A 27,929-nucleotide genomic window follows, 5' to 3' on the forward strand; every position below is an offset into this window, starting at 1 on the left:
CAGAGGAGATTCAGAGGGCAAACACTTCCTGTTTACAAAGATGAACCTACACAGCTAATCGCAAAGCCATGTGATGACATGCTAATTAAGTGACATGCTGGTAGTCCTATAATATCGCCACATCACAGGTATATTATAATTGCGTATGCGCTCTATATGCTTTATTTCCCAAATCGGGTTTTATTACAACTATTCTTAGAAACGAGTTCCCTGCAACGAAGAGAGATTAGTGCTTAACCGTTTTCTCACTCAGAATCCGCAGCTCTGGGTTTGTATTTCCCATCTCGCAGCGTGCGTCCTGTAGGGGAAGGGAATGAAACAAGACATTAAAATGCTGAATAGATGTACCATTAGAAATGTGTTTTTCCCTTTCAAGAACATACTCTGTTTTAAGCTTCAGCTCGACATCACTCTTTTTTTTGGTCTACAAAATCAGTTTTAGCACCCGGTCTCGTACATCACTGTCAGCATAGGAGCTCGTTCACCTCAACCTTGTTTTTATGAGGGGGCAGCTGGCGAACATCCCAACAGTAAAAACACTACTCAGTTCCTTCACACATCGATAGTAAAACCAAGAAAGTGGGTTTGAGCGCGCGTGCAGTGTAAGCAATCCGATGCTGTTGCTAAGGTCTTCCAGGTGGTTGCTAGGTAATTGCTGTGGTGTTACAGGTTGGTATTGTGGTACTTTACATCTTGACTATTAAGAAGCTAGTAGTTGCTGTGGAAACGCTGTAGCTGTATTTTTTCAGATTTACTAGGCAGTACTGTGGTTTTGCTTAGCTGTTGCTTTGTTACGGTACATATATTTTCTGCAGGTGTACCAGGCGGTTGCTGGTGGTTAGGGATGCCTGACGACTCCTCTGGCATCTCAAGTTGTTAGTCATGTGCAACTGGTGGTGGCTAGGTTGTTGCTAGGCAGGTTCTATGGTATCTCAGGTGGTTTGTAAGGTGTTGCTAGGTGGTTGCTATGCAGGAAGGCTATTTCTACTCTGGATTTTTCATTATCGTGGCATTTGAACGTTGCTGGAAATCCCTAAGTGAGACGCTAACCGAAACACCTGACCATTATAACTTACATTTGAAATGTCAGATAAAAAAAAAAAAAGTGGTTAAGATCGTGATACCTGCCTCTCTTTGGCACAGTTGCAGTGCTCAAGCAAAAACAGGACAGGACTTTCACAGGACTGCTAAAAAAATTTGTTATAGTGCATAAAATAAATCGCCTAAAGTTATAACATATTAGATCTGTCAGATCCGAGTGCTTCACTCAGCGCTGCTCTTTAGCGCTAATGAATAAATCATGCCTGTGCTCATTAGCGTCGCGTCCAGGCTCCAGTTCAGGAACTCCAGTCTGGTCTAGAGAGAGCTGCTGGAGAGGATTTCAAAAAATCAGACGCTGTTTAATGTGAGTCTTTAGTTGAAAGATGGATGAGGCTGATGGAGGCCGTGGCAGTGTTTCAGTGGAAGGACATGTCGGGGCTTTTTTTTTTTTTTTTTTACTGCCTGTGTGATGAACGATTCCAGCAGCTTCAGCTTCATGACACTGTGACTCTGAAGAGAAGATGCAGCCAGTAACCCTGCTCCTTCAGGGTTTTGCGTTTGTTGTACCTGTTCAACAGCTTTCAGGTCCTTTGATTTTGTTCATATTATTTTTTACGTGTCTCACACACACTCAAACCACTTATACTTTATGTAAACCAGTAAACCGACGAATTTTAGTTAAATGTAAATGCACCGATACGTCAAACCAGCTGATTTATTAATTTTTTTCCCCTCAAATGTCGATTTTAAATTGCATTGATGTCATGTAGTATAAAAAGGAGATGCAGCGACACTTCTATAATCAGTATTCAGATATCACCAAACTTTATCCTTCGGGAACGCAGTGACGCGTGGAACTTGTTTCTGCTGTATCTCACGTCTTGAATGTGAGTCAATGAAGCAAAAAAAAGTGCCACCGAAGTGTAACATGAAGTGTAACTGCTGCTTTAGTTGTAAAATATACGACGAAATGTACCTAAAATCTACAATGAAAGAGACTTAATCCAAAAGCGTCGTTCGCACCAGGCTTCAAGTCAAATACACAAGTGATGACTGCGTATGAGAAAAAAAATAAGCACACGGCACAGCAGTGTCGTTTTGTTCTGGAGAAATAATGACTGAGTTGTGTCATACAGCTCTATATAAAGTGAATGGGTTTCCTAAACGTCCTGAAGTGTTTTATTCCGCTTGTACTACAGCAAGACTTTAAACTATGAACAATAGAACCCTCTCTTTGAAGCTGCGCTGCTCTCAGAACTGTTGTTATTGAAAAAAATATTAGTGATGCTGTTCATACAATAAAACAGTGTAGAGTTTGAGATTCACATGGCACTTGAACAGCAGTGCCTACTAATTGACCTGCTTCTGTATTCCTGCCACTCGTGTGTGTGTGTGTGTGTGTGTGTGTGTGTGTGTGTGTGTGTGTGTGTGTGTGTGTGTGTGTGTGTGTGTGTGTGTGTGTGTGTGTGTGTGTGTGTGTGTGGGGGGGGTTCGAGGGCGAAGGTTAACGTGAGGCTTCTGATTCTCCACCTAACCCTTAGGGCTGATGGATAGCCAGGCTGTGGGGGGCACGCCTGCGAATTTTAATCATCTCATCTCTGTCATCCTGCTCATTCCACTCGACAAGTTCGTCACCCCAACACTTTCAGGACAGTTGTGTATGCAGATATGCTCGCAGCAGTCCCATTCGTTCGACCGAGAGAGCCGATGCTTCGCAGCACATCTGCAACTTCCGAAACCCCCTCGTGTTTCTTCTTTTCTTTAAAGCCAGGCGTCCTGCTTTGGTGTCGAGGTGTCATATTTCACAGCGCCACTGAGCTGGAATTTGTGTTTTTGCACTTTTTTTTTTTTTTTTTTGATGAGTAACGGATGACCTATGAGTCACCGAAGCGCCAGCAGCATCACGATAATGTGGAGAGCTGTTTTTTTCTTTTTGCAACAACGAGAAGTTGCAAGAGCTACCTAGAGTCTTGGTGTTGAATGAAAACTCATTTCACACATGCATATTAATGGAATCCTGGTGCATGTTCCTGTTCGGTGAGGTTTATTTGGACAGGTGAGGACACGGCACCCAGGTGACGGCTTAAACACCTGATCCGTGGTATTGCAGTGAAAAGGGGGTGGGAGCTGAAGGCAGAAGGCGACTCAAACCCGTACTGTGATTTGGGTTGTAAAAGCGAGCTGCAAAGCCGAGCATAAAAAAGTGCAAAAACCTGCATCAAAGGACAAAGCCGTCTCACTGATATAAACTCTCATCCTTTATTGTAGGGATCCGCATCCCCGTACCCGAGGCCGGTGCGATTCGTACTACGATGCATGAAAGATACATATGAAGCAGTGCATTCCAGTTAAACTACGATTCCCCCTATAATGATGCTGGTCGATCAGAATTCCATTTCATTCAGTGCAATATGATGCAATGAAAAAAATGATGCGATGCAATTTAATATGGTACAGATTAGGGCTGTATCGATTCCTCAAATAAATAGATTACAAAAATTCTGTTTAGTCCAATTAACTAAACACGGAGCACCGTGTTTCCCACGGACCATTATTACTGGCCGCTAAACTCTGGAGCGCTCTGGACAGGTAACACAGAAGAAAAATAGAGAAACGGGAGAAAACAGCGAGAGGTGAGGAGAGGGACTGCAGAGGGACACTTTGAACACACTGTATTTGTATTTGAATGTAATCTGGCAAGTCAATGCACTAAATGTGTCACCGTTATGCAATTTTTGCAATAAAAATAAAATTTTTTTGAAAATAAAAAACACATCAAGGAATTATTATTAGGAAACCCGTCTTATTTTCCCTCTCATTTATTATTGCTCTTTAATAAAGAAAAGGTAATTCTTATTCGATTACTCAAATAATGAATGGAATAATCATTAGTATACTCGATTACTAAAATAATTGAGTATATAATAATTGCCAGTCCTAGTACAGATCGCTTTTAATGCTTGGGTTTAGACTTCTTAGTGACTTCTAACGCATGGCCCTTTCACAAACATTCCTGTAGTGCAAAAAAAAGAAGGATGAAATGAAATCAGACGCTCTTTTCAGGGTTCTTTCTTGAAGATGCAGCTCTACCTCTGCCATGTTAATCTATATTGTATGCGACTCTCAGGACACGCCTCGGTCTCCGTAGTGTTGTGACATGGCCGTTATGATGAAAGAACACGCCTGAGAAACTGTTTAGCGAGGAGATATTAGTCTACGTATAAATATTATTAGCGCTTTCTAAATTATAAATGTATAGCACATCTGCTAATAATTTCGTGTGAATAAATCGCACTAAATCTTACTTTTTGGTTCGTGGAGTTACCTGGTGTGTGCAACTTCCAGACCGAAAAAGAACGAGTGGTACTCTGATTGAGAAAAGCAGATTAATAGGTGTGATCATGCGTTTAAGATTATATAAGTGTGAATCACTAAGCGTTAAGAGGTTTGGAGAAAGAAGATTGTTTCTAACACTACATTGATTGTGTAAGAGGGGCTGTAGTTATCTGAAGTATTTTTTTTGTTTTTGTTTGAATTAAAGAGCGATGCTAGATATATGAGAAAATAAGACGGGTCTCTTAAAATTAACGAGTTATTTGTTTTCTTTTTAAGAAAAATTTACATTTTATTGCTGAAATTGCAATCTCTGAAATCTGTTTTGGTGCATTTAATTGCCATATTACATTAAAGTTCAAATACATACACACACACACACACACACACACACACACACACACACACACACACATATATATATATATACAGTGAGGAAAATAAGTATTTGAACACCCTGCTATTTTGCAAGTTCTCTCACTTAGAAATCATGGAGGGGTCTGAAATTTTCATCGTAGGTGCATGTCCACTGTGAGAGACATAATCTAAAAAAAAAAATCCAGAAATCACAATATATGATTTTTTAACAATTTATTTGTATGATAGAGCTGCAAATAAGTATTTGAACACCTGTCTATCAGCTAGAATTCTGACCCTCAAAGACCTGTTAGTCTGCCTTTAAAATGTCCACCTCCACTACATTTATTATCCTAAATTAGATGCACCTGTTTGAGGTCGTTAGCTGCATAAAGACAACTGTCCACCCCATACAATCAGTAAGAATCCAACTACTAACGTGGCCAAGACCAAAGAGCTGTCCAAAGACACTAGAGACAAAATTGTACACCTCCACAAGGCTGGAAAGGGCTACGGGGAAATTGCCAAGCAGCTTGGTGAAAAAAGGTCCACTGTTGGAGCAATCATTAGAAAATGGAAAAAGCTAAACATGACTGTCAATCTCCCTCGGACTGGGGCTCCATGCAAGATCTCACCTCGTGGGGTCTCAATGATCCTAAGGAAGGTGAGAAATCAACCCAGAACTACACGGGAGGAGCTGGTCAATGACCTGAAAAGAGCTGAGACCACCGTTTCCAAGGTTACTGATGGTAATACACTAAGACGTCATGGTTTGAAATCATGCATGGCACGGAAGGTTCCCCTGCTTAAACCAGCATATGTCCAGGCACGTCTTATGTTTGCCAATGACCATTTGGATGATCCAGAGGAGTCATGGGAGAAAGTCATGTGGTCAGATGCGACCAAAATAGAACTTTTGGGTCATAATTTCACTAAACGTGTTTGGAGGAAGAAGAATGATGAGTACCATCCCAGGAACACCATCACTACTGTGAAGCATGGGGGTGGTAGCATCATGCTTTGGGGGTGTTTTTCTGCACATGGGACAGGGCGACTGCACTGTATTAAGGAGAGGATGACCGGGGCCATGTATTGCGAGATTTTGGGGAACAACCTCCTTCCCTCAGTTAGAGCATTGAAGATGGGGCAAGGCTGGGTCTTCCAACATGACAATGACCCGAAGCACACAGCCAGGATAACCAAGGAGTGGCTCTGTAAGAAGCATATCAAGGTTCTGGCATGGCCTAGCCAGTCTCCAGACCTAAACCCAATAGAGAATCTTTGGAGGGAGCTCAAACTCTGTGTTTCTCAGCGACAGGATATAAACCTGACTGATCTAGAGAAGATCTGTGTGGAGGAGTGGGCCAAAATCCCTCCTGCAGTGTGTGCAAACCTGGTGAAAAACTACAGGAAACGTTTGACCTCAAACAAAGGCTACTGTACCAAATATTAACATTGACTTTCTCAGGTGTTCAAATACTTATTTGCAGCTGTATCATACAAATAAATAGTTTAAAAATCATACATTGTGATTTCTGGATTTTTTTTTAGATTATGTCTCTCACAGTGGACATGCACCTACGATGACAATTTCAGACCCCTCCATGATTTCTAAGTGGGAGAACTTGCAAAATAGCAGGGTGTTTAAATACTTATTTTCCTCACTGTATATATATATATATATATATATATATATATATATATATATATATATATATATATATATATATATATATATATATAAAATATAAAAATAAAGAAATAAGGAAATGCACTGCACCGTGTTTTTTTTATTTATTTATTTATTTTTTTATGCTTTAGTTTGAAATGATCCCAAACTTCTGAAACATTCTATCGTTTGATCACATAAAAAAACAAGTCCGTTGGCGTATGAACGAGGCTCCTCAGCTTCATCGGTCTTGTTTCCGTCTTCTCCTGAGCCGAATTGTTAGAGTTCTTTTCAGGGATCAGAGGTTTAGTTTGATACCATGCAATTCTATTGATTGTAGCCCATTTTATTTTCAATGTGTAAAGCTTTTTGGCACTTCATAGAGGGTGACGCTGTCTGATTAGCTGAAAATAAGCCGAATTTGGCAGGAAAAGAAATCTACCTATCTCCTTTTTTTTGTATTTTTTTTTTATATAAATGTGGTGGAAATGGGCATATGAATCTTTTCCTCGCCCTTCGCTGTTTTCTCCCCGTTCTCTATTTTCTTCATTCTGCAGCCAGTGTTTTAGCTGTCCAGAGCGCTCCAGAGTTTAGCGGGTGGTGTGTCAGTAATAATGGTCCGTAGTGGTGTGTCAGTAATAATGGTCCGTGGTGAAACAGTTTATTTGTATCCGAATTGCTCTGGGAATCGTTTCAGCCATAGTGCCGTATATCTTGTTGTAGCAGCATTGTCATCATCACGTTCGCATTGCGCACTCATCCGACCACACGAAAAAATCGACTTCAGGTGAATTTGATTTCCTCTTGTTGTCTGTACAGAGCTGTTGAGATGATCAGGCACACCGTTCCCAGTCTCTAAAAAACTCGGAGTATAGCGTGCACGGAGATTATTAAGCACGGGTGTAGAAAACAGAGATCTGTAAATTGGCTCCGACGTCTCGTGTTGCCCACAGGTTCAGAAGCATATCAGCGCTGCAAAAAAAAACCCGGCAAAACTTTCGAGATCCACAATACGTACAAAGCCTTTCATCAATCCCTGTTATAGTGGTGATGCTGCGGTAAAAACCTTTGTTTCAGACACGACTCGCGGCACACGCATCCACACACACATCGCAGACATTGCGGCTTTCATTTATCACGCCGGACACAAGTACCTTTTTTTGCAGGAGGATTGACGCCAGCAATGTGGCATTTTTAAAAAGCTGTTGTTCTCCTTATTGAATATTTTGCTCTTGAGTTTGTGTAAATGTATAAACATTTTTAATATATTTTTTCAGGTATCAATGATGAAGATGAATAAAACAAGTCATTCGTTTGAGAAGGAGGGAGGAGTGATGGCCCCCTATTAGAGCCACAACATGTTTTCAAATTGAAATTTGCTTTATTTACATAGGCTAATTTCTTTGCGATCTGAAACGGTGTTAACGAGATGCTAATCGAGGCGAGCGCGCCATTTGTGGAGCAAACATTCAGACGCCGAACGCGTCTTGGCTGATGCAGTACATTTGGGGTGAAAGGGAACATTGTGTACAGTCGGAATTTCCTTTAACTAGCAGTGATGGTGAGGTGGCAGGAGGCGTGTGTGTGTTGTTTTTTGAGAGAGACAGTTAGTGAGAGGGAGAGTGAGCGCGTGTAAGCGAGTGTGTGTGTGTGTGTGTGTGTGTGTGTTTTTGAGGGAGAGCGAGTGTGTGTGTGTGTGTGTTTGTGTGTGTGTGTTTGTGTGTGTGCTTGCGCACGCTGGCAGCTGGAGACTGTGGACGCTGTTTGTGTCGAGCTGCTCACTTGGCAGCGGGAGATGAAAAATCTGAGCGCACCGAATCAGCTGACTCCGTCTCCATCTCCTCCCCGCGATCTCGCAGATTAGCGCTCAAGTAACATGGGCTTTTCTGCTGGCCCGTTGTGTGTCGCTTCGTCCGTTGCCCGCTTGTTGTGCGATGTGTGTGTGCGTGTGTGCGAGCGGGATGTCGAGGAGAGCGCTGGCCTCGAGCCTGTGCCTGCCTGAGTTACGCTACTGTCTGTGTTTCCCCTGCACAGTACTGCTCCAGCACGGCGCCGACGCCAACATCCGCAACACCGACGGCAAGTCAGCGCTGGACCTGTCCGAGCCGTCCGCCAAAGCCGTGCTCACCGGTGAGTCAACGCAGCCAGCGTCTCTCTTTCATCATCTGTCCATCTCTCTTTTCTCTCTCGGAGTTTCTTTCCATCTGGCTTTCAAATGTTCCCTGTTTGTTTTGCAGCGTGTGCATTTGTGCATGTAGATCTTTCAGTTCTTCTTTTTCTCTCTCTCTCTCTCTCTCTCTCTCTCTCTCTCTCTCTCTCTCTCTCTCTCTCTCTCTCTCTCTCTCTCTCTCTCTCTTTGTGTCTCTGTAAATTTTTGTAATGATGCTCATTGATGTTTTTGTATACGCATGCAGCAGGAGTCTCTCTCTCTCTCTCTCTCTCTCTCTCTCTCTCTCTCTCTCTGTGTCTCTGTAAATTTTTGTAATGATGCTCATTGATGTTTTTGTATACGCATGCAGCAGGAGTCTCTCTCTCTCTCTCTCTCTCTCTCTCTCTCTCTCTCTCTCTCTCTCTCTCTGTGTGTCTGTGTCTCTGTAAATGATTTTAACGATGCTCATTGATGGTTTTTGTACACGCATGCAGCAGGAGTCTCTCTTTCTTTCGCTCCTTACTGATGTTCAGTGTTTTTGTCGATGCACACAGCAGGATTCTTGCGCTTTCTCTCGCTCGCGCTCTCTTTTGCTCTCTCTCTGTGTAATTGATTGTAATTATGCTTATTGATGTTTTTTGTACACACATGCAGCAGGAGACTCTCTCTCTTTCTCTCCCCCCCCACCCCCCCCCTCTCTCTCTCTCTCTCTCTCGCGTGTTGTTCGCCTTGTGTCTATCCTCATCCACGTTCTCCCCACGTTTACTCCGAGTTGCATCACATCTCGGGTGTTAGTGTCGGGCCCTAACAGAGCAGCCGTGTGTAATTGATCTTCAAGATTAGTCTCCGTCTTGCATCAACAAGTAGCCTCATCGTATGCGAGGCCGTGAAGGAAAAAACACGCCTGTTTATTTTTTTAGGAAAATTTAATCATTAGGGTTTTCACTGATTGTTTTTATGATAAAAAAAAAAAAACGAGCCATTAATAAAACGGCTACAGTACAGTCACATGTCTCAGAGCACCACAATGTGATACTGCATGCTCTAGTTCACAAAATGATACCTTTACTAGATTTTGGGAATGTATTTAGTGGCGATACACCATCAAAACCCTGCCACTTAGACTCTATTAACTCCGCCCACTTGACACCGAAGATGCTAGAATTTTGTCCTACGGGCTTCAGATCGGCGCTAATTATCTGACTTTGTCTTAGTCATAGCAAAGCAGAATTTAAAAGGCGACGGTGAGCGCGGCCTCCTGAACGGATCTGAAGTTAGTGCTGCTTACTGCAGAGCTTTCACCTGACATTAGCCAGTGTGTTATGGATGTTACAGTAAACGTTGCCTGTGTGCCAAATGGACTTAGTGTTGGCGTAAATAACAATAACATAAAGCTCAGGGTCTACAGGAGCGAGGAGCTTTTTTTGGGCTGTACGTTTGACTTGAGGGCACATAGTGAGGAAATTTTACATGCCACTATTCAGACGTTAAAAGTGACTACAGACTTGCGCTGTGTTCACAAGTAATCCTGCATTTAGCTCGCTACAGAACTCGCCATTCCGCCATTTTTGATCTCTGCGCGTTTGCGCTGCGAAGTGAGGGACATGTTCTTGATGCCCCCCATGTTCAACAAGCAAATAGCCCATAGCAGACCTACACACAGGACTACATTAAGTGCACTTGTGCGAACAATACAGCACAGTACAATGAGAACAATATCATGGTGACAGTTCAGCAAATATACAGAGTGAAGGATGTTTTGTTCCTCAAACAGCCAATAAGCTTTAATAAGCGTTTTTCTTCTGTATGTTCTAAACAGATCTTCCGTAATTTTCGGACTATAAAGTGCAAATATAAGCCGCACCCACTGAATTTGACACAGATTTTTATTTTAAACATAAAACTAATTAACTTTACACAGGCTTTAACAAAAGAGAGTGTGTCTGTTACACGGTGTAACGGGTGAAATATGTTGCGGCTCCTTTAAGAGCAGGACAGCATTTTGGGAATAGCCTGCCACCGCATTTTTCTGCTATTACTGCATGTGTGCAAGACCGAGGAATATGTCCTCATTATTTTCTGATGCTCATTTCAAAGTTTCTTTGACTAACCCGTAATGCTGTTGTCAAGAAAAAAAAAAAAGCACGCTTTGCAACTGGAGTTGGCGAGCTCTCCCTTCACCCAGACTCAACGCGTTACAACGGCTTGTATCTAAACAGTAGCCTACCAAGAAAGTCATTGTTCACGGTCTTCCTCCTTCCTTTTACAACTATTTCTCTTGAGAGTTTATATTTTGGCATCGTCGTACGTTTAAAAATCACCATCGGTGAAGCTTTTCTCCCGATGCCGTGCAGCTCAGAACACAGGTGAAGTGCGTTTTTTCACGCCCGTTCGGCAATTTCATTGGTTTAATGTTATTTGGCTTGAAGTTTGTGAAACCAGGAAAAACCCAGGAAAAATCCATAAATTAGTCGCTTCGTTGTTTAAGCCACGGAATTCAAAGCATGGGAAAAAAGTAGCGGCTTATAGTCCGGAAAATACGGTAAACTAAATTCTTATCCACAGCATGGACAAAGGTTTGTGGACACCTGATTATAAGATTCGTATGTGTTTTTGAACATCCCATTCCACACTTAGTGTGATAATTTGCTGTGATTTTAACCTCCACTCTTCTGGGAAGATGTTCCACTAGAGGGTTCTTGTAGACATTTGTGCTCATTCAGCAACATGGTTGTAAGTAAAGTCAAATATTGATGAGCTGAGATCAGATCTCTCTAACAGGCCACCTAAAGATCTTTTACTTCAAACCATGTAAAGCACATCTTCATGGAGCTCGCTTCGTCATGCTGGAACAGTTTTGGGTTTCTTCGGGTGAAGGGAAAATTCAATGCCAACACATCCAAACACAGGAAGGTAACAGGAGGGTAGATCTAGTAGTAGTAATAAATGTAGCTGTCCCAATATAATGTACATGTAGCATAGCTGAACCTGAGGGCATTTTTCATAGATCACTCTAGAATGAAATAAATGCAATGAGTGCGGCCATATGGTTGTAAACTCTAAATGGTACTGTTTTAGGTATTTGGCGATTTGCTGTGCAGCTTTTGTCTCACTGATTATTGTTTAACACGCAGCACTCTTGCATCTTTGAAATCTAATTTCATGTAAATGCACGAGTCGATTACTCAGGTTGCTGGTTTTGTAAAGCTGCGAATAGTAGCAGATAAGCAACGAGTGGTTTTTGTGTATATATTTATATAAATATGGATAACGTTTATACACACGCATACGAGTGGGTTTTAGATGAAAAATGACTTGTACGGAAACCTGTAGGAAGTTACTGTCGAAATACACAGATCTTCCCATATCCCTGACCAAATCAACAGTTTACTGCTCTAATGGACGAATAGACAAAATACAATACCAAAAAAAAAAGACTAGTAATTGGTGTAGATTAAAACAAACTCTTTCCTTAGTCTCCTGGTTTTCTTCAAATGTTCACTATTCATTCGATCATTAATGACCTTCAAAAAGGGCAAAAAGGTGTTAAAAAAAATCAATACGTCAAGTCTAAAAAAGACCAGGACCCTTTCTTTGTTTTTCTCCTCTTTTTCTTTCAGTCAGGCTGAAATGTTCAACTAGCTTACATTTTTTAAAATAAAGACCATATTTATAGATTTTCTTGTGGGCAAGACCAGACCAAAGAAACAACTCACACTCTCTCTCTCTCTCTCTCTCTCTCTCTCTCTCTCTCTCTCTCTCTCTCTCTCTCTCTCTCTCTCTCTCTCTCTCTCTCTCTCCTTCTTTCTTATATGCTGTGGGTAAAACCTCAGCTACAGAAAGTGTGTGAATACTGGCTCTGACATTTTGACAACTTCAGCTACACCACTCCACTACATAATCGGTCTTGATTAGCGATGGGCACAGACCTGTTATTTTCGCACTTAGTTGTTGTTTTTCTGCCCACAATATAATTTTACAGATGTCGCCAGGTTTGTTTCCCAATCAATAAACAAACTAATCCAATCTGAGCCCCTGATCATGACGAGGATGACGTAGAAGCGCTGCACATCGCCGCACTTTCACGCAAACGCTAACGACCTTTTGCTCACACCTGCAGTAATACAACCCCCGGGGTTTTTTATTTATTTATTTTTTGTTCCCCGCCGTCTCTGTGCCAACCTCTGATCTCTACCCGAATGCCCTGTGCGCCTTTCTTTCTTAAAAAAAGAAAAAAAGAAAAAAAGAAAAGGGTGCCTTTTGTTTGTCTATATTTGTATATGTTGTGTATTTGTATCAATATCGATTATATACATTTTTATTTGTTGAGTGCTTTTAATGGACATTGCCTACAGAGATAAAGGTTATGAAGTTGTATAAAAGAGTGGAGAAGTTTAGTGCCTATAAGATTGTTCCTTATAATAGTTTTTCCCTAATGAGCGAGCCAGTGTTGAATGTGGCAAGGAAAATCTCCCTGAGATGGCATGAGGAAGAAACCTTGAGAGGAACCAGACTCAAAAGAACCCGTCCTCGTCTGGGTGGCACCTAATGTCCGTTCATTATAGGTCCATCATTCTTGAGGCGTGCAGTCATCAGCACTTAAATGCAGAACACTTCAAGCGACCTGTGGTCCATTGTAGTGGACTTTTTAAAATTAATTACAGTCAAAATCCATTCTCAAAGTTCATGAGTAATTTATCCCGAATAACAAATTGACCTACAAAATGCTTCAGAAAGGAAAACGCTATTGAAGAAAAAGGCTATTCACCTTGCTGTGAGCTAAGAAAAAAAAAACATTTGAATATTTCACATTTTTTCTTTAAATATGACATAAAGATTAAAAAAATAGAGGTAAAGTAACATAAGAATTAATAAAATAAAGTATAAAAGTATATTAAAACATCATCATTCGGTTTCTCCCATTAGGGGTTGCCACAACAGATCATCCTTCTCCATATTCCTCCATATATACAGTACAGACCAAAAGTTTGGACACACCTTCTCATTCAAAGAGTTTTCTTTATTTTCATGACTATGAAAATTGTAGATTCACACTGAAGGCATCAAAACTATGAATTAACACATGTGGAATTATATATGGAATTATATACATAACAAAAAAGTGTGAAACAACTTAAAAATGTCATATTCTAAGTTCTTCAAAGTAGCCACCTTTTGCTTTGATTACTGCTTTGCACACTCTTGACATTCTCTTGATGAGCTTCAAGAGGTAGTCACCTGAAATGGTCTTCCAACAGTCTTGAAGGAGTTCCCCAAAAGATGTTTGGCACTTGTTGGCCCTTTTGCCTTCACTCTGCGGTCCAGCTCACCCCTAAACCATCTCGATTGGGTTCAGGTCCGGTGACTGTGGAGGCCAGGCTCATCTGGCGCAGCACCCCATCACTCTCCTTCTTGGTCAAATAGCCCTTGATGCCTTCAGTGTGACTCTACAATTTATATAGTCATAAAAATAAAGAAAACTCTTTGAATGAGATGGTGTGTCTAAAATTTTTGGTCTGTACTATATATATATATATACACACACAATAAAAAAACGTGTGTATTCATGTGTGTATACGTATATACACATGAATTAAACAGAAAGGATGGATGGATTTGTATGACAGATATTGACAGTACAGATTAATATGACTCAGTGTGATTGTGATCCATGTGCTGGTATAATTTGTTTTTTTTTTAAATAAATGGACAAAATAGTAGTGTAACCTCAACCACTAGTTTGTACTTGACAGTTATTTTGTTTTTTGTTGATCATGATTGAGGCATAATTAGGATCGACTTGGAAAGTCTATGCTCACATAAATAAATAAGTTAGTAAACAAAAAAATAGACAGACCACTGCCTGGCTCTCATATCAAACAGAAGGTGCTTGAGGGTCGGGGGCAGTGCATCACTCACCATAATGGAAAAATCAACTTCGAGCTCCACTTGAGTAGTAAATGCATTTAGAGCTGCTTCCATTCAATAAAGGCATCTGCCTTAAACTCAGATAACAAACAGCTATTGAGAGACTCGCTTTCACATTTTGGGGATAATAGCAGAAGAAATGCACTCGCCATATTGCGCGCGCGTATAAATAGTGCAAACTGTCCCTCGCCAGCCGCTCGAGCACTTCTCATAATTGTTATAGATCCACTTTTCTTTTACCCCGCAGTTTTTCGAAGGCACTGTAGCACGCTGTTGCAGCTTCGAGGCAAGATGACTGTAATAGACTCCGGTTGCCATTTATCTTCGTCATCATCATCATCATCATCATCGCGATCACCCCCTCGCTCTTTACTATCCATCACATTTTGCGAGGTGCACAAAATGAGAGCTGTAAATCTTCGAACCCGGCGCTTCCTGCAACTCTGAGTCTTAGGATGAGCAGCTCAAATGCGACCACTGTACATACATGCAGAAGGGTTCGGCAGTTGTGGTTGTCATAGTTAAAGCAAAAACTGAGCTAGAACTCTATCCCTCATCGTGACTTCCTGATTTAATCTATTTGACGACAATCATAATATAAAAATATTGCGCACTTCCATTTTCTCAAGGTTAATGAAAGACTCCATGCATACGGAATACAGTCCCGTGCAAAAGTCTCAGGCCTCCATTAGATTTGTCGGTTCAGCAAAGGTTTAACGGCTGTACGTGGATATTTTTCAGTTTCTTCAGTAGAATAGAGTCAGAAAATACATTTGTATGCAGTATTAAAAAAACCTGAAGAAAAATAATTAGAAAAGCATCTATAGGCTAAAGTGGCATGTATTTAGTGTGTCCCCCTCTTCACTTTAATAGAGCAATGGCAGGAACCTGGCTTTTGGAAACCTAAATAAAATGGAACCATGATTATCATTGCTAACACATGCACATGTCAAAAGGACCGCTGTAAAAAACAAAGGTCTGTTACGTCAGGTTCGGTGCAAGATATGCTTGAGCAGTACATACACATGTTGTAGAAGTTGAATTTATTGGAAGCTTGTTAAACAGACCAATCGCATAATTCCACTCAAAATGCCAAAGAGCGCAGAATTCGACAGACGTGAAATCCCACTTTTGCATGAGCGAGGCCACTTCTGCGCAGTCCTGCATGGTCGAGTATAGGCATACTGATAATGCACATTTCCAAATTTCTGTTGAAAACATGCAACACAGAATATTCTTCTGTGCTGCTCATCTTCAAAGACAGGTCAGTTTCTTGTGGGAAAAATGAGTTAATAACACCCGCCGTTCCAGTCTTCCATATCGACTGGCTCATCAGCCCTTTTTATTTGGGAGACAAAAGCCTGCGCTTTTGGCATATTTTCAAGCAGGAACTCATTGCAGCGTGCCCACATGTTAAAAACAGGTGTAATAGTGAATTGCAGGTTGGCGGGTGTAATATAATGGGAGTGGACCTCACTTGGTGTATATAAAGTGCTATAAAGACAATTCAGTGGCCGTCATGTGAGGATTAAAAAATGACCTCCCAATCATGTTTAGTGTCCAAAACAGTCAAAACTAGTTATGTACTCGATAAACTAAACGAAGACAATAACAAAGTGTTACATTTCCAGCATTAAACATTAGTTCTAAATATTCAACTGTAGTAGACATAACAGGTACCTGGTCGTAGATATACAGTATCCCAAGGGACAATACTGTAGAAATGAAACTCAGAAATATTTTGGAGTAATCAATGTGCAGCAGTACAGATTTACTGTCCTCTGAAAATCACTCAACATACAGCCATTATTGTTGAAATAGCTGCCAACCAAAGTGAGTACACCCTGAGTGATAACAGCGGTACGTCGTGTAACCATGCAAAGCCGCATTCATCATGTTCATGTTTTTGTCTGCTTGACAGGATAATTAATGTCTTTTTTAATAGAGCAGTTAAAATTTGGTGCTTTAAGTACAATTGTATCATACTGACCACTGGATGTTCAACATGCCACCTCATGGCAAAGAACTGAAGCGGAACATGGTGTCCTTACTTCAGAAACTAGGCCGAACGGCTGTATTCCAACATAATAATGATCCCATCTCACCGCCAAGATGACAACTGCGTTGCTGAGTTAGCTGAAGGTGATTTGAGTGGGTCTCCAGAACTGAACCCTATTGAGCACCTTTGGGGATCCTCCAGTAGAAGCTGGAGAAGCACCATGTGTCTAACATTCAGCAGCTCCGTGATGTCATTATGGAGGAGTGGAAGAGGATCCCAACAACAACCTGTGCAGCTCTGGAGAATTCCATGCCAGTAGGATTAAGGCAGTGATGGATAACACTGGTGCTCACACATAATATTGACACTTTGGACACAGTTTTGACACGTTCACTTAGGGTGTACTCACTTTAGTTGGCAGTTATTTTAACAATAATGGCTGCATCATGTTGTTTTTTTCAGAGCACAGTAAATCTGTACCGCTGTACAAACTGCACATTGACTACTCTAAAATGTTTTCAAGTTTCATTTCTATAGTATTGTTCCTTTGAGGAGATGCACTGAAATTGCTGAAGTGTGAGGGGGGGCACGCACTTTTGTGAGATACTGAGCATACAGACAAATAAGCATGATTGCTGTTGCTGTCAAAAATAAAGTAAACAAAAAGGCAAAGGATGCAGAGTTTGCAATTAATCATTCACTCATAAATCTCCAGTTAGCACTTCACTATTATCAGAATAACAGTGGCCCCGGGAACCCTGGGTGAGGCACAGGGACTCGCTCTGCAGGGGATACCAGTAGATTGTCCCCAAAGGGGCAACAAATTTCCTGAAACTTTCTATGGGAAAGTATGGAAATATCCCAAGTTGGAAACTTACCACCAATTCAGGGGATTTTTGGCAATTTACAAGAATTTATGAGAATTCATTCGAAATCTAGGGAAATTTATACAAATTGTATTGTATACAAACATGAATAGAACTTATTTGGTCATAAGTAAAGCTGCCAATCAAAATAAAATATTGATTAAATTTATTAAAAATGTTTTATTATTTATTTATTTATTTAAATGAAAGTATTTAATCGCACGAGTGTCACGAGTTAACACTGGTAAATGTTTGAAAGTAATGACGGTGTTTTAAATTACGTAAATCAACAGGATACCAAACAGAACTTTTGCTATGTTTCCACACGGAGGGTTTTAATTGCCGGAAGCAATCATCATGGCGGATTTTGGAGCTCGATTTAAGGCTTGGCGAATCAGTAAAACTTTCCGGTGGAGTTTCTTTTTTTTAAGTTGATCTAAGCAGATTTTTTTATTATTATTAATTAATAATCTTTTTATTAAGATTTTAATTTCGCCTCTTATATTTATAAAAAAAAAAAAGAGATGCACGCTGCATTAATGGCACATAATAATCAGTGTAGTCAAAATTTTGCATTATTAATACGTTAATTTTGACAGCTTTATTAATCAGCTTACATGCATGTTAACTTTCAATTTTGTTGCACAATATTGTACAAACATCACAAGGAAGTTTTAAACATAAATGTATATAATATTTGTCATATGTGATACTCGTTGCGATGGACATTTTCTGCTGTTATTTGGGGTTTTTTCTGAACTTGATTTAAGTTCCTTGTTATAGGCTGACCAGCAATTTTAGTTTTAAAAGTTTTTTCCCTATATATATATATATATATATATATATATATATATATATATATATATATATATATATATATATATATATATATATATATATATATATATATATATATACATACATACACCTGTTAATTCCAATAGAAAGGGGAATTAATAGTTTATTTCCAGTCTTGAAAATTCCTGGAATTTTGCTACACTGGACACCTGTCCATCACAAACAAGTCATCCACTGCATGAGGTGGAAGGAAACCAAAGAACCCAGAGGAAACACACAGGATAGAACATGGTGGATTGAACCATGAGCCCTGGAGCTGTGGGGCAACAGTTCAGTCTTCTGCACCAACATATCCTCGAGTTCATTAAGAAGAAAAGAGAGCGTGTTTATGACGTTTAATAGCCTCACTCCTTTCTAGCCGCGGTAATTGGAGTGAAAACAGTGTGCTGCTCGGCACGTCGATGTTCTGTCCGATTTAACAATCGATTTAATTATGTTGACTAATTGCTGCAGTTCTACTTAAATGTGTGGGCAACACACACACACACACACACACACACACACACACACACACACACACACACACACACACACACACACACAGAGTAGCATCTTTACATGCCAAACCATCGAAATGCTATTTTAAAAGCCGCTCATGCACAGAGAATAAAAGAAGCGTGCTGTGTTAATACGCGGATTGAGTGACCCGCTGACTCTGTATTGATTGATGGTTTCTGAGCAGACGGTAATAAAAGTTGTCTTGCTCCTGTTTCCTGCTAACGAGACGAGAGTGCGGGGTTCGGTAACACAAGGCATTATCTGTAGAAGTGTTTCTGAAAACCCACTTCATTACAAGTGCTGTTATTTGTCTTTTCTGCCCCGGCACACACTTACAATAAGCTTTGTGCTCACAGGTTGCGTTTGACCTTCTAAATAACTGCACCCTGCTGCGGCTTGAAGCCCGGTGGACCGTTGTGTTCCTCTGCATTGGGAGTGAGAACACAGAGCCATGCTGTTCAGCAGCAGCAGATCATCATCTTTAAGAAGATAGATATAAAAAAAACATCGAGTTGGCGATTAATCGATCTAGTGGACGTTTTTTCACGTTCTACTCGAACACTTTAAGTGGAGGGGAAAGACGATAGTGTCTCGTCTCTCAGCCCAATTCTCCTGTAACCTTATTTATTTATATCTATTGAAGAATTGCTTTGACGTGACGGCTGACTGCATGTTGTAGAAACGTTCGAATGGATCGAAAATAAGCGAAACGCTTTTGTATTGAAAATGGGTTGGTAGTGCAATTTGAAATACATCACAATAACTTTTTTTCCCCGCTGATTGCTAGCTGATCAGCTTTCACTAGTGCATGTTGCCCATGTAGCTACGGTCTTGCTGAAAGCTGCAGCTTGTCAAGTACCGACAACTACTTTACTGTTCTGTTCAGATTGTAACGGAGCTTGATTGGGATTTGATCATATATTTTGCATTTATTCATTTGTTGTTTGTTCTCAAAATTCATTCACCTAATATGTAACACGAGTCCCCCCCACCCCACCCCCAACAATTAGTGTATGGAGAAGGGAGGGGCACCACCCGAGACTTCTTGTTTTTTCTCCTTCGATTCAAAAGGAAAAAGTGGTCAGGAGTTAGTAAAGAAAGCTAATTGTGCTCTAAGAGGATCTACTTCTCTGTAGTTATGAGCTGAGAACCTGGTTAAAAAAGCCCCAGGTAGCCTTGTATCCTGATTCACCCCCCCGTCGTTATCTGACTGAGCAATCGATCAAGCATTATTTATTACAACAAAAAAGGATTGGCATTAGCAGATATGCTAAAATGGACAACCATTAAAAGACAGGACATGCTCTTCAACTAAACCGATGCTTTCAAATAGTGCAACTCCTACAACATCTAAAGATCTGCTCTGTGTCCTGTTAGTGACTAAACAAAGAAGCGATGACAAAGCCTGTGAAGCGCAGACCAACGTTTCTTAGCAAAACGGAGCGTTTATACCGAAAAGAAACGAAAACATTTAAGTGTCTCGATTACTGATTACAACGCGGAGGACGACACGGCTCTGAAAGCTGAGGTGCTGCCCAGTCAGCTGTCAATAGTCAATTGTAAGCCGAACACAGCTAGCGAGCAAATCATGGCCATTATTAGCATCTACTGGACACGTGATTCAGCTCGTTATTTAATGAAGATCTTCGGCTGGTATTGGGATAGTCAGGTGTCCTCAAACCTTTGCTCTTACAGTGTAAAACTCCTTTAATGCTTTTATTTAATTAATGGCAGCTTTCGAATGTTCGCCAACAATCTGAACGCAACTTTCCTGTATATAATGATGTGTCTTAATGAAGTTCTACATTCCCTTTAGCGTTCAGCGCTACCACAGTCCGAGCAAACGACTGGCTTCACACGCGCACCGTGCCTTCAGCATCACACACACGGCCTTCAGCTGAAATCTGCACAGTGTGTGCCAGCAGAGACTCACTGCTTTCTCACCTTCTAATAAAGCTCTGGAGATTGCTAGAGTTTCTTCTATTTGTGTGTTTTTTTCCCTTTTGCTCCGAAGCGTGCGCTCCAGCACTGACAGAGACACATGACCCACAGACGACCCATCGATCGGAGCTGTTTATTCTCGGTGCTGCGCGGGGAGCACCGAAGGCTTCTATTCAGCTCGACCTGTAGTTGTTTATCGATGAATAATGTATACCGCACTTAAAGGGCTTTATCCACAGTGTACGCACGCGATGCACGGATCATCCTGAAAAACAGCAAACTGCTCAAGCTGTTAACAGTCACCGCTTGATGTAGCGTGTGTTTTACACCGGCGTCTCCGGTTTTTGGTAACGTGGCGCAGCCAAACGCATTATGTAAGAAATAAAATGCATCTTGTGCTGTTACGGAAAAAGGAATCCACAGTCTGGTGGTGCGGTGAAGCCGGTGTGATTTGTAATTCATTAATGCTGGCCATTCCACTTATTGCTCACACGCACTGTATCAGTACACAGTACAGGATCTCTTCCCCCCCCTAGAGGAACTAAAGCATTTGCAGCTTGCCATCTTACAAAAAGATCTTTCTCTTTGAAAGATAAACCAGGACATCCGAGATCTTTGTCAGGAAACTTTCAACAATTATTTTATAACCGGTTCACGTGGAGCGTTCGCCGTACAAGTCCCTGCTAATGCGCTGTTACTATGGTAACAATAATACTTTACAGTAGAACAAGCATTTTAATATAAACCTCTGATTTGCAGCTGCATTCCTCACATGGCAGCTGTTCTGGAACCTCAGTCAACAGCTTCTGACCAATCAGATGTGAGAATTTTACAGCACTTTGTGGAATACTGAATAGGTCTTTCATTAGTTTTTTTTTTTTTTTTGTATTCACCCATATAATGAGAGCACGCACACACGGATATTGTCAGTGTTGCTCTGTTTGTCGAGAAAAGGCTGCTCGCAGATGATTGGCAGGTCGGGAAGAAACTAGAATTAGTCGCTAGCTTTGAATGAGCAGAAAATTTTTGTGCCATAAAAAGTTTTTTTTTGTTTGTTTTTTTCTTTTCTCCCCGGAATATACAACGGTACATGCAAATCTCGCTCTTTTATTTTTCCGCCGATAAATCGGATCAAAAAAGTAAACCCAGTTCTACTATTGGCTGATTTAATTGGTGCGTAAACAATAGCGATTAATATTGCAGCTCTTATCATGCAGCCCAAGGCTGTGGAAAGTGTGAAATGGCTGAAAGCGGTCCAGCAGAAACACGGAGGGAACAAGCGGAAATAAAAGGATGCTAATCCAAGTAAAAAAAAAAAAAAAGAACAGCAGAACAAAACCCGGAAAAAGAAAGGAAGAACTCTGATTAGAGGAGAGAGCACATGTTCCCGATGTTCTCGCAAGGAAACTAATTTATTTTTGCTGAGAAAGCACACTGTGGAGGTTTTCCGAGCGTGAGAGTCCCCCGTCTTAAGCAGCGCTCATTTCAGTTAATCGCTTTGTTTAATGGTATTGAGAGGTCGCTTTCGAAAGGAGCCGAGCAGATCAATCCTCTGTTCCTGGATGGAAATGTCTCTAATCAGCTTCAGCGTGGCACGCCAAGTGTGAAGCGTCGTTTCTAAACTATTCAATTATGACTTAGATGCTAATAAAAAAGCACTGACACGGCCGGAGGATTCGACAGAGCTGACCGGTGGTGTCCTGCTTAGATTAAAGGGGCAATAAGGGATGGTGAAGAATGCGCAGAACGGATCGGTCCATTTCTCGGTGCAATTTGTATACAGATCAGTGCATCAGTGTTCTTCCAGGGTCGCCGTGACTATAGAGCATAGAGACGCTGTACCGTATTTACATTTTGCCATTTAAACCCCTCATCCAGAGCGAATTAAGGAGTTTAAGGGCCCAACAGCGGCGGCTTAGATTGAATTTCTGGGATTTGAACTGGAAACCTTTTGATCAGAAGTCTGGTGTTTTATCTACTGAGCCACCACTTCCTATGTGACCACATACACACACACCTATTTCGAAAAGATGGCAATGAATTTTTGAATGAACGCTGACTTTGAAGCGAGACACCTGCACAGGGAGCCCTGAAAGAAGGAAAAATGCTGCCGATAGGTTTGATCTCAAGCAGATGTTATAATAAAAGCTTTTGCTTTGAAGGGCACCTCAAAAACAGTCCAATTCGGACGTTTTGCTTTTGAGATGAATCGTTGAATCGGCTCTCGAGATCCGATTTCTTACCTTTTCACTCAAGGATTGTGAAAGCTGCGCCTGCTTTTATTGAGAGTATGTTGGGATTACAGCACCCCCCTGTGGGACTGAACCCACTGTGACACACATCTCTCTAAGTAAACATCCTGACTGTTTAAGTGTTTTATAAATAAAACCCCAACAGAGAAAGACAGAAGGCTTCCTTAATATGGTGGAGTCTCACTCGCACAGCAGTACAGGCGCAAGTTCAAATCATGTCATTTAAAGCTACTCGGTTTGAGGTGTGTGAGAATTGAGCGTGTTCTCAGGGGGTGCACGTGCCGGGGTGTTATGATCGAGCGATGCTGAATCAGATGAAATTTATTTTGATCTGGTCTATAGTTATACTTTCTGTTTATTATACAAGAATCTACTCTTGGAAAAACCCTGTAGTAAGTTGTGTGTTACTGAATACAAACGTCATGTCTTATGATTATGGATGCAACAACTAATCAATAAAATCGATAATAACAAATATTATAATATTTGTATAATTGTAATTGTCCATTATGCAAGGGGTGGTATTATCTATAACACGTAACGTGAGTTGCCCTAAGCAACTCCATGGGTCCATGTTGATAATCCAATTGTAAATGTGTGTGTGTGTGTGTGTGTGTGTGTGTGTGTGTGTGCGTGCGTGCAAAATACATAGTAGTCTCATGTAGATTGGATTTTTTTTTATTTTTTATTAATGCTTACTTAACAAACAAAAACACAATAATGCAGCGTTTAAACCTAAATAATAGTGTTCATTGATCATACTAATAAATCTAAAAATCAATAAAAAGGAATCTGTATTTTTAAAGAAGAAATACATCTCAGCCAATCATGAACAGTTTATTTGCCCCTCAGCCTGTTCCATCTCATACAGTAAAAGTAAACCAGGTGTTTTGATATTCAAGTGTGATCAATTATAATAAATACCTTTCTTTCGGCTTCTCCCGTTAGGGGTCGCCAGTGCGGATCCTCCGCATGTTTGATTTGGCACGTTTTTACGCTGGATGCCCTTCCTAACGCAACCCTCCCCAATTTATCCGGGCTTGGGACCGGCACTAAAAGTGGCTGGGGATGGTTCCCTGACCGGGGATCGAATTCGGGCCGCAGCGGTGAGAGCGCCGCATCCTAACCACTAGACCACCAGGGAACCGATCAATTATAATAAATGCTATTTTACAACAAGTACAGAAAATCTGCTTGTTCACATGCCCGTAACACACAATGAACATTCAGGCTTCATGCTCGCTTGAGGAAAAGAAAGTGTCACCACGAATAAAAGTGTCTTGTCGGCCTTTCACACGGAGTTTGTGTTTTCGGGTCTCCAGCATTGGCATGTTAATGGTAGTTAATGAAATGGAAAGTGTAATGTGGCCAAGGTTTAAGCCAATGATCTTTAAGGTTCACCTGCAACTTCTGTGGCCCAGCCTACTGCTTCTATCAATCGTAAATAGAATTTCTTGTGTGTACAAATTTTTTTTTTTTCCCCTCATGCATTTTCTACATATGCAGTATTTCAGAAAAGAAATAGCAGAACATTTGAGAGACTTTTTCTGATGTGTGGTTTTACTGTGAGCTAAAATGCGTAGTGAATCGTTTTTACAGGCAATGAAAAACACCGGACTGGGCAGTACGCAGCTCTTTTCCTGCTCTGTTTGTGAACCCCACATTGTGCAGATGAGCAGGAATGAAGTTGAGGGTGCAGATGAGCATGTGATGTAGTTGAGGGTTCGGGACACGTCGCGAGCGCTCTGGGAAAGCTGCCTGGATCCGGCCAGGTGCTGCTCTTTACCGTCGGCTTTGCGGAGAGAAAACGAGCGGATCGGAGCCGCTCACGTCCCCCGGCTTACGTGCAGAGCTTTCTCTAACTTTTTTTTAAATGGGTCCTCTGTGCCGCCGGATCAGGATGCAGCTCTGAGAGAGACGTCCCGTGTAAACAGGCTAAAGCCAGCGCGAGGGAGCCGGGACCCGGGGAGGAGAGGAACTCAATCAATAGCCGTCTTTACTGCCGTCTTCAAGCTTAGTGTCTCTTACAGACGGTTATCGGATTTTCACAGTGGATTTGCACTTTCCTTGGAAAGGAGTGAGAATGTAAAATATAGACTGGCGAGCGTGCGCGCACACACACGCACACACGCGCACACACACACACACACACACACACACACACAGAGAGACCAGTGTGATGCCTGTTTTTTTTATGAGCTAAAGATTTCCTGCACTTTCATTTGCTTGTATTAATCCGCTAAATCTCATAGCCGGAATGAAGAGGATGAACCTCATTACAGCAGGAACATAATCCTTTTAGTGAGCCTGCGGTCCGATTTTATTACAGATCACAAGCGGGTTTAGATGAGCGCTGTGACTGCAGGAAGAAGAAGCCCACGTTCCAACTGGAACACTGTTCAGAAACCTATAATCTGAGCAGCACAACACAAGTACATTTTTAAGTACAAAATTGCCATTTTTTTTATTTCTTTTTTTATTAACAGTTTATATGGATTCAGTCCCAATGATCGCATATTCTTTCAAACATTATTCTTATAGAACAGGGTTTATTAAATTGCAATTATTATTATTATTATTATTATTATTATTATTATTATTATTATATTTGTTTATACAACAAGCTGTTTTTATAGTAACCACTCAGTCACAGGGATGTGTATGTAGAAGGCATTATGGAAGCAGTTCAGAAATAGTGTGTAGGTACTGATTTGTTTCATTTTCCTCAATGCGGACAGAAAGTCTCCACTGTCTGCACTTTGTAACTGTCCGGGTGTCAAGTATTCCCCCGCGAATGTCATTTAGACCTTTTTTGTTAATAATAATGAAAAGATTTGACTAGCAGTGTTCACTGCAACTTTGTTTACAAATCAAACTCATCACAAAAGAAATAAAGTGACGAATCACCTAAAAAAAAAAATAAGTGCCTCAAGTAATCTTAATGTATGAAGTCATTTAAAAGCTGGAAAGTTTAAAATAAATTCTTTCATTTTACGCATCTTCCAATAGTAGTGTTGGAATAAAGGAGGAAACTTCTAAGAAAAGGGTGAAAAAAAAGGGTGTACTGTCACACTGATGGCACCTCTCAGGTTTTATTATTTGCACCAATGAAAATCTATAAATGTATTAAAAAAGGATTGGTAGTGAGGCTTAGTGGTTAAGGCTCTGGGTTACTGATTGGAAGGTCGGAGGTTCAGGCCCCAGTAACGCCAAGCTGCCACTCTTGGGCTCTTGAGCAATGCAATGAACCTTCTGTCCTCTACGGGCGCTTTACCCTGGCTGACTCTTCGCTCTGACTCCAGCTTTCGAACAAGCCGGAAAACACTTGAAGAAAAGATTTTCACTGTGCTGTAATGTACATGTCACAAATAAAGGCTGCTCTTCTATAAAAATGCGGTAATTATGGGGCGACTTGTTATATTAGCATCTTTACGCGGTTTCCTACAGGGGTCCACAGGGCGTAGGGTGCCATTTTTTATGTCTTTGTCCAAATTAACTGTGTAAGGATTAAAGGGTGAAAGGACTATTACAGCAACTATAATAGAAATTATAGTAAGGTAAATATAAAAAAAATAAAAATAATTTGAAACTAATATAACGAGCGCGACTTATTGATTACCGCGTTGGGAATTGCAATTATTGACCAAAATGTGTGTTATGGTGATTATGGACTAAAACTCTTATCGCAGCTCACTGACCTGTCGTTAAATCGCACAATCACATTTTCATATGAATAAATGTTTGTTTATTTATTGACTTTCTTGTGATTTCGAAGGCGTCGGTTTGCTATATTTCTAAATGTTTTAATGGCTTAAGTTTTTATGACTTGTATTTTAAGCACTCAGTTTTTTTTTTTTTTTTACTTTACCTTTACATTGAATTAAAATGTAAGTAAACGAAGTTTTCTCTGCTTAATGTGATACTTATATAGTAACTGTGACAATGGAAAGCACAAATAGTTCCAGCCAAATCCTGATCATTGTACCAGGTCTGCTTCAATACTTGTTTCTGGAAGCAGGCTCATTCTTATCTGAATATATTAAAATAGTCCGAATTTCATTCGTGGCCGCGATCGTAAGACATTCCGGGAGCTTAAAATAAACCTGATTGTGGTCTCAGTGACTGCGCTGATGTAAGGTAGTAATAATGCTGTGTGGAGAAGCAGGTTTGGCTCATGGCTGAATCAGTGTGCGCTGAGTGACGCGTCTGTTCTCCGTGTCTGTCAACTCCTGAGCTTCCTGAGACCACCACTACCACCCACCCATCCATCTTACTCAGCGTTGCCATGAGAACATGTCGATTCACCGGCCCTACGCCGTTCCCCCCACCTCCTAATTTTCTTGTTGGGAAAGAAATGTCTACAACTCATTTGCCTGATTTGGCAGACGATTTGTTTTATAACCTGCTCTTAAAAAAAAAAAAGGAAGGGAAAAAAAAGGAAAAACCCGCAGTGTACAGAAACAGGAGTCCTGCCAATTGGCCTTGATGTTTTCTAGCACCTCGGATGGGAAGTGATTAATCTTCACGCGCTCCCGTGCAGCTGGAATCGTGCTGTTTTTCACATGGCAGAGCAGCTGCTCACACACTGGCAGGATGGCACGGGTCTGTCTGATGGAAACTCTTTGTGCCAGACGAGGAGACTGCATCGCACCGTACCACTTTATTTACCTGGTGCGCTAACCAAAGCAGGGTTTCGGTAGCTGAAACATAAATCAGCTGCTGGGCTTTTTCGAATGTTCTCACTTCAACACAGGCGCGTGTTTGATTCGACACGTTATGCGCTAAGCCGACCGATTAGCAAAGCAAGATAACCACACCTGCTTATTTACGTCCGGATTTTTTTTTTTTTTTGGGTAATTTTATTATAGGAAAGCAATCAAAATCCCATCACCTGTCTTTTTTTTCTGTTTTCCTTTTTCCATTAAACTCATTTAATATCGCCAAGCACTGATCGAGTTTTTTTTTTTTTAAGCTAAAAGAGAGAGCATCTGTGAGGAATATGAAACAGAAAAGCAAAAGTAGTTGTCATGCTCCTCTG

General features: G+C 40.9%; 1 protein-coding gene across 5 annotated transcripts in view; it reads left to right on the forward strand.

Moving 5' to 3' along the window:
- tnksa (tankyrase, TRF1-interacting ankyrin-related ADP-ribose polymerase a) overlaps positions 1-27,929 on the forward strand; it is a 107,565-nt gene that overhangs the window by 7,558 nt on the left and 72,078 nt on the right. For all 5 annotated transcript variants that reach the window (XM_083565024.1, XM_083565023.1, XM_083565026.1 and 2 more), the window contains exon 3: positions 8,435-8,530. In XM_083565024.1, the coding sequence (XP_083421150.1) occupies positions 8,435-8,530 (96 nt within the window). The remainder of the gene's footprint in view (positions 1-8,434; positions 8,531-27,929) is intronic.

Source organism: Silurus aristotelis (assembly GCF_946808225.1).
Source record: "Silurus aristotelis genome assembly, chromosome: 16".
NCBI lineage: Eukaryota > Metazoa > Chordata > Actinopteri > Siluriformes > Siluridae > Silurus > Silurus aristotelis.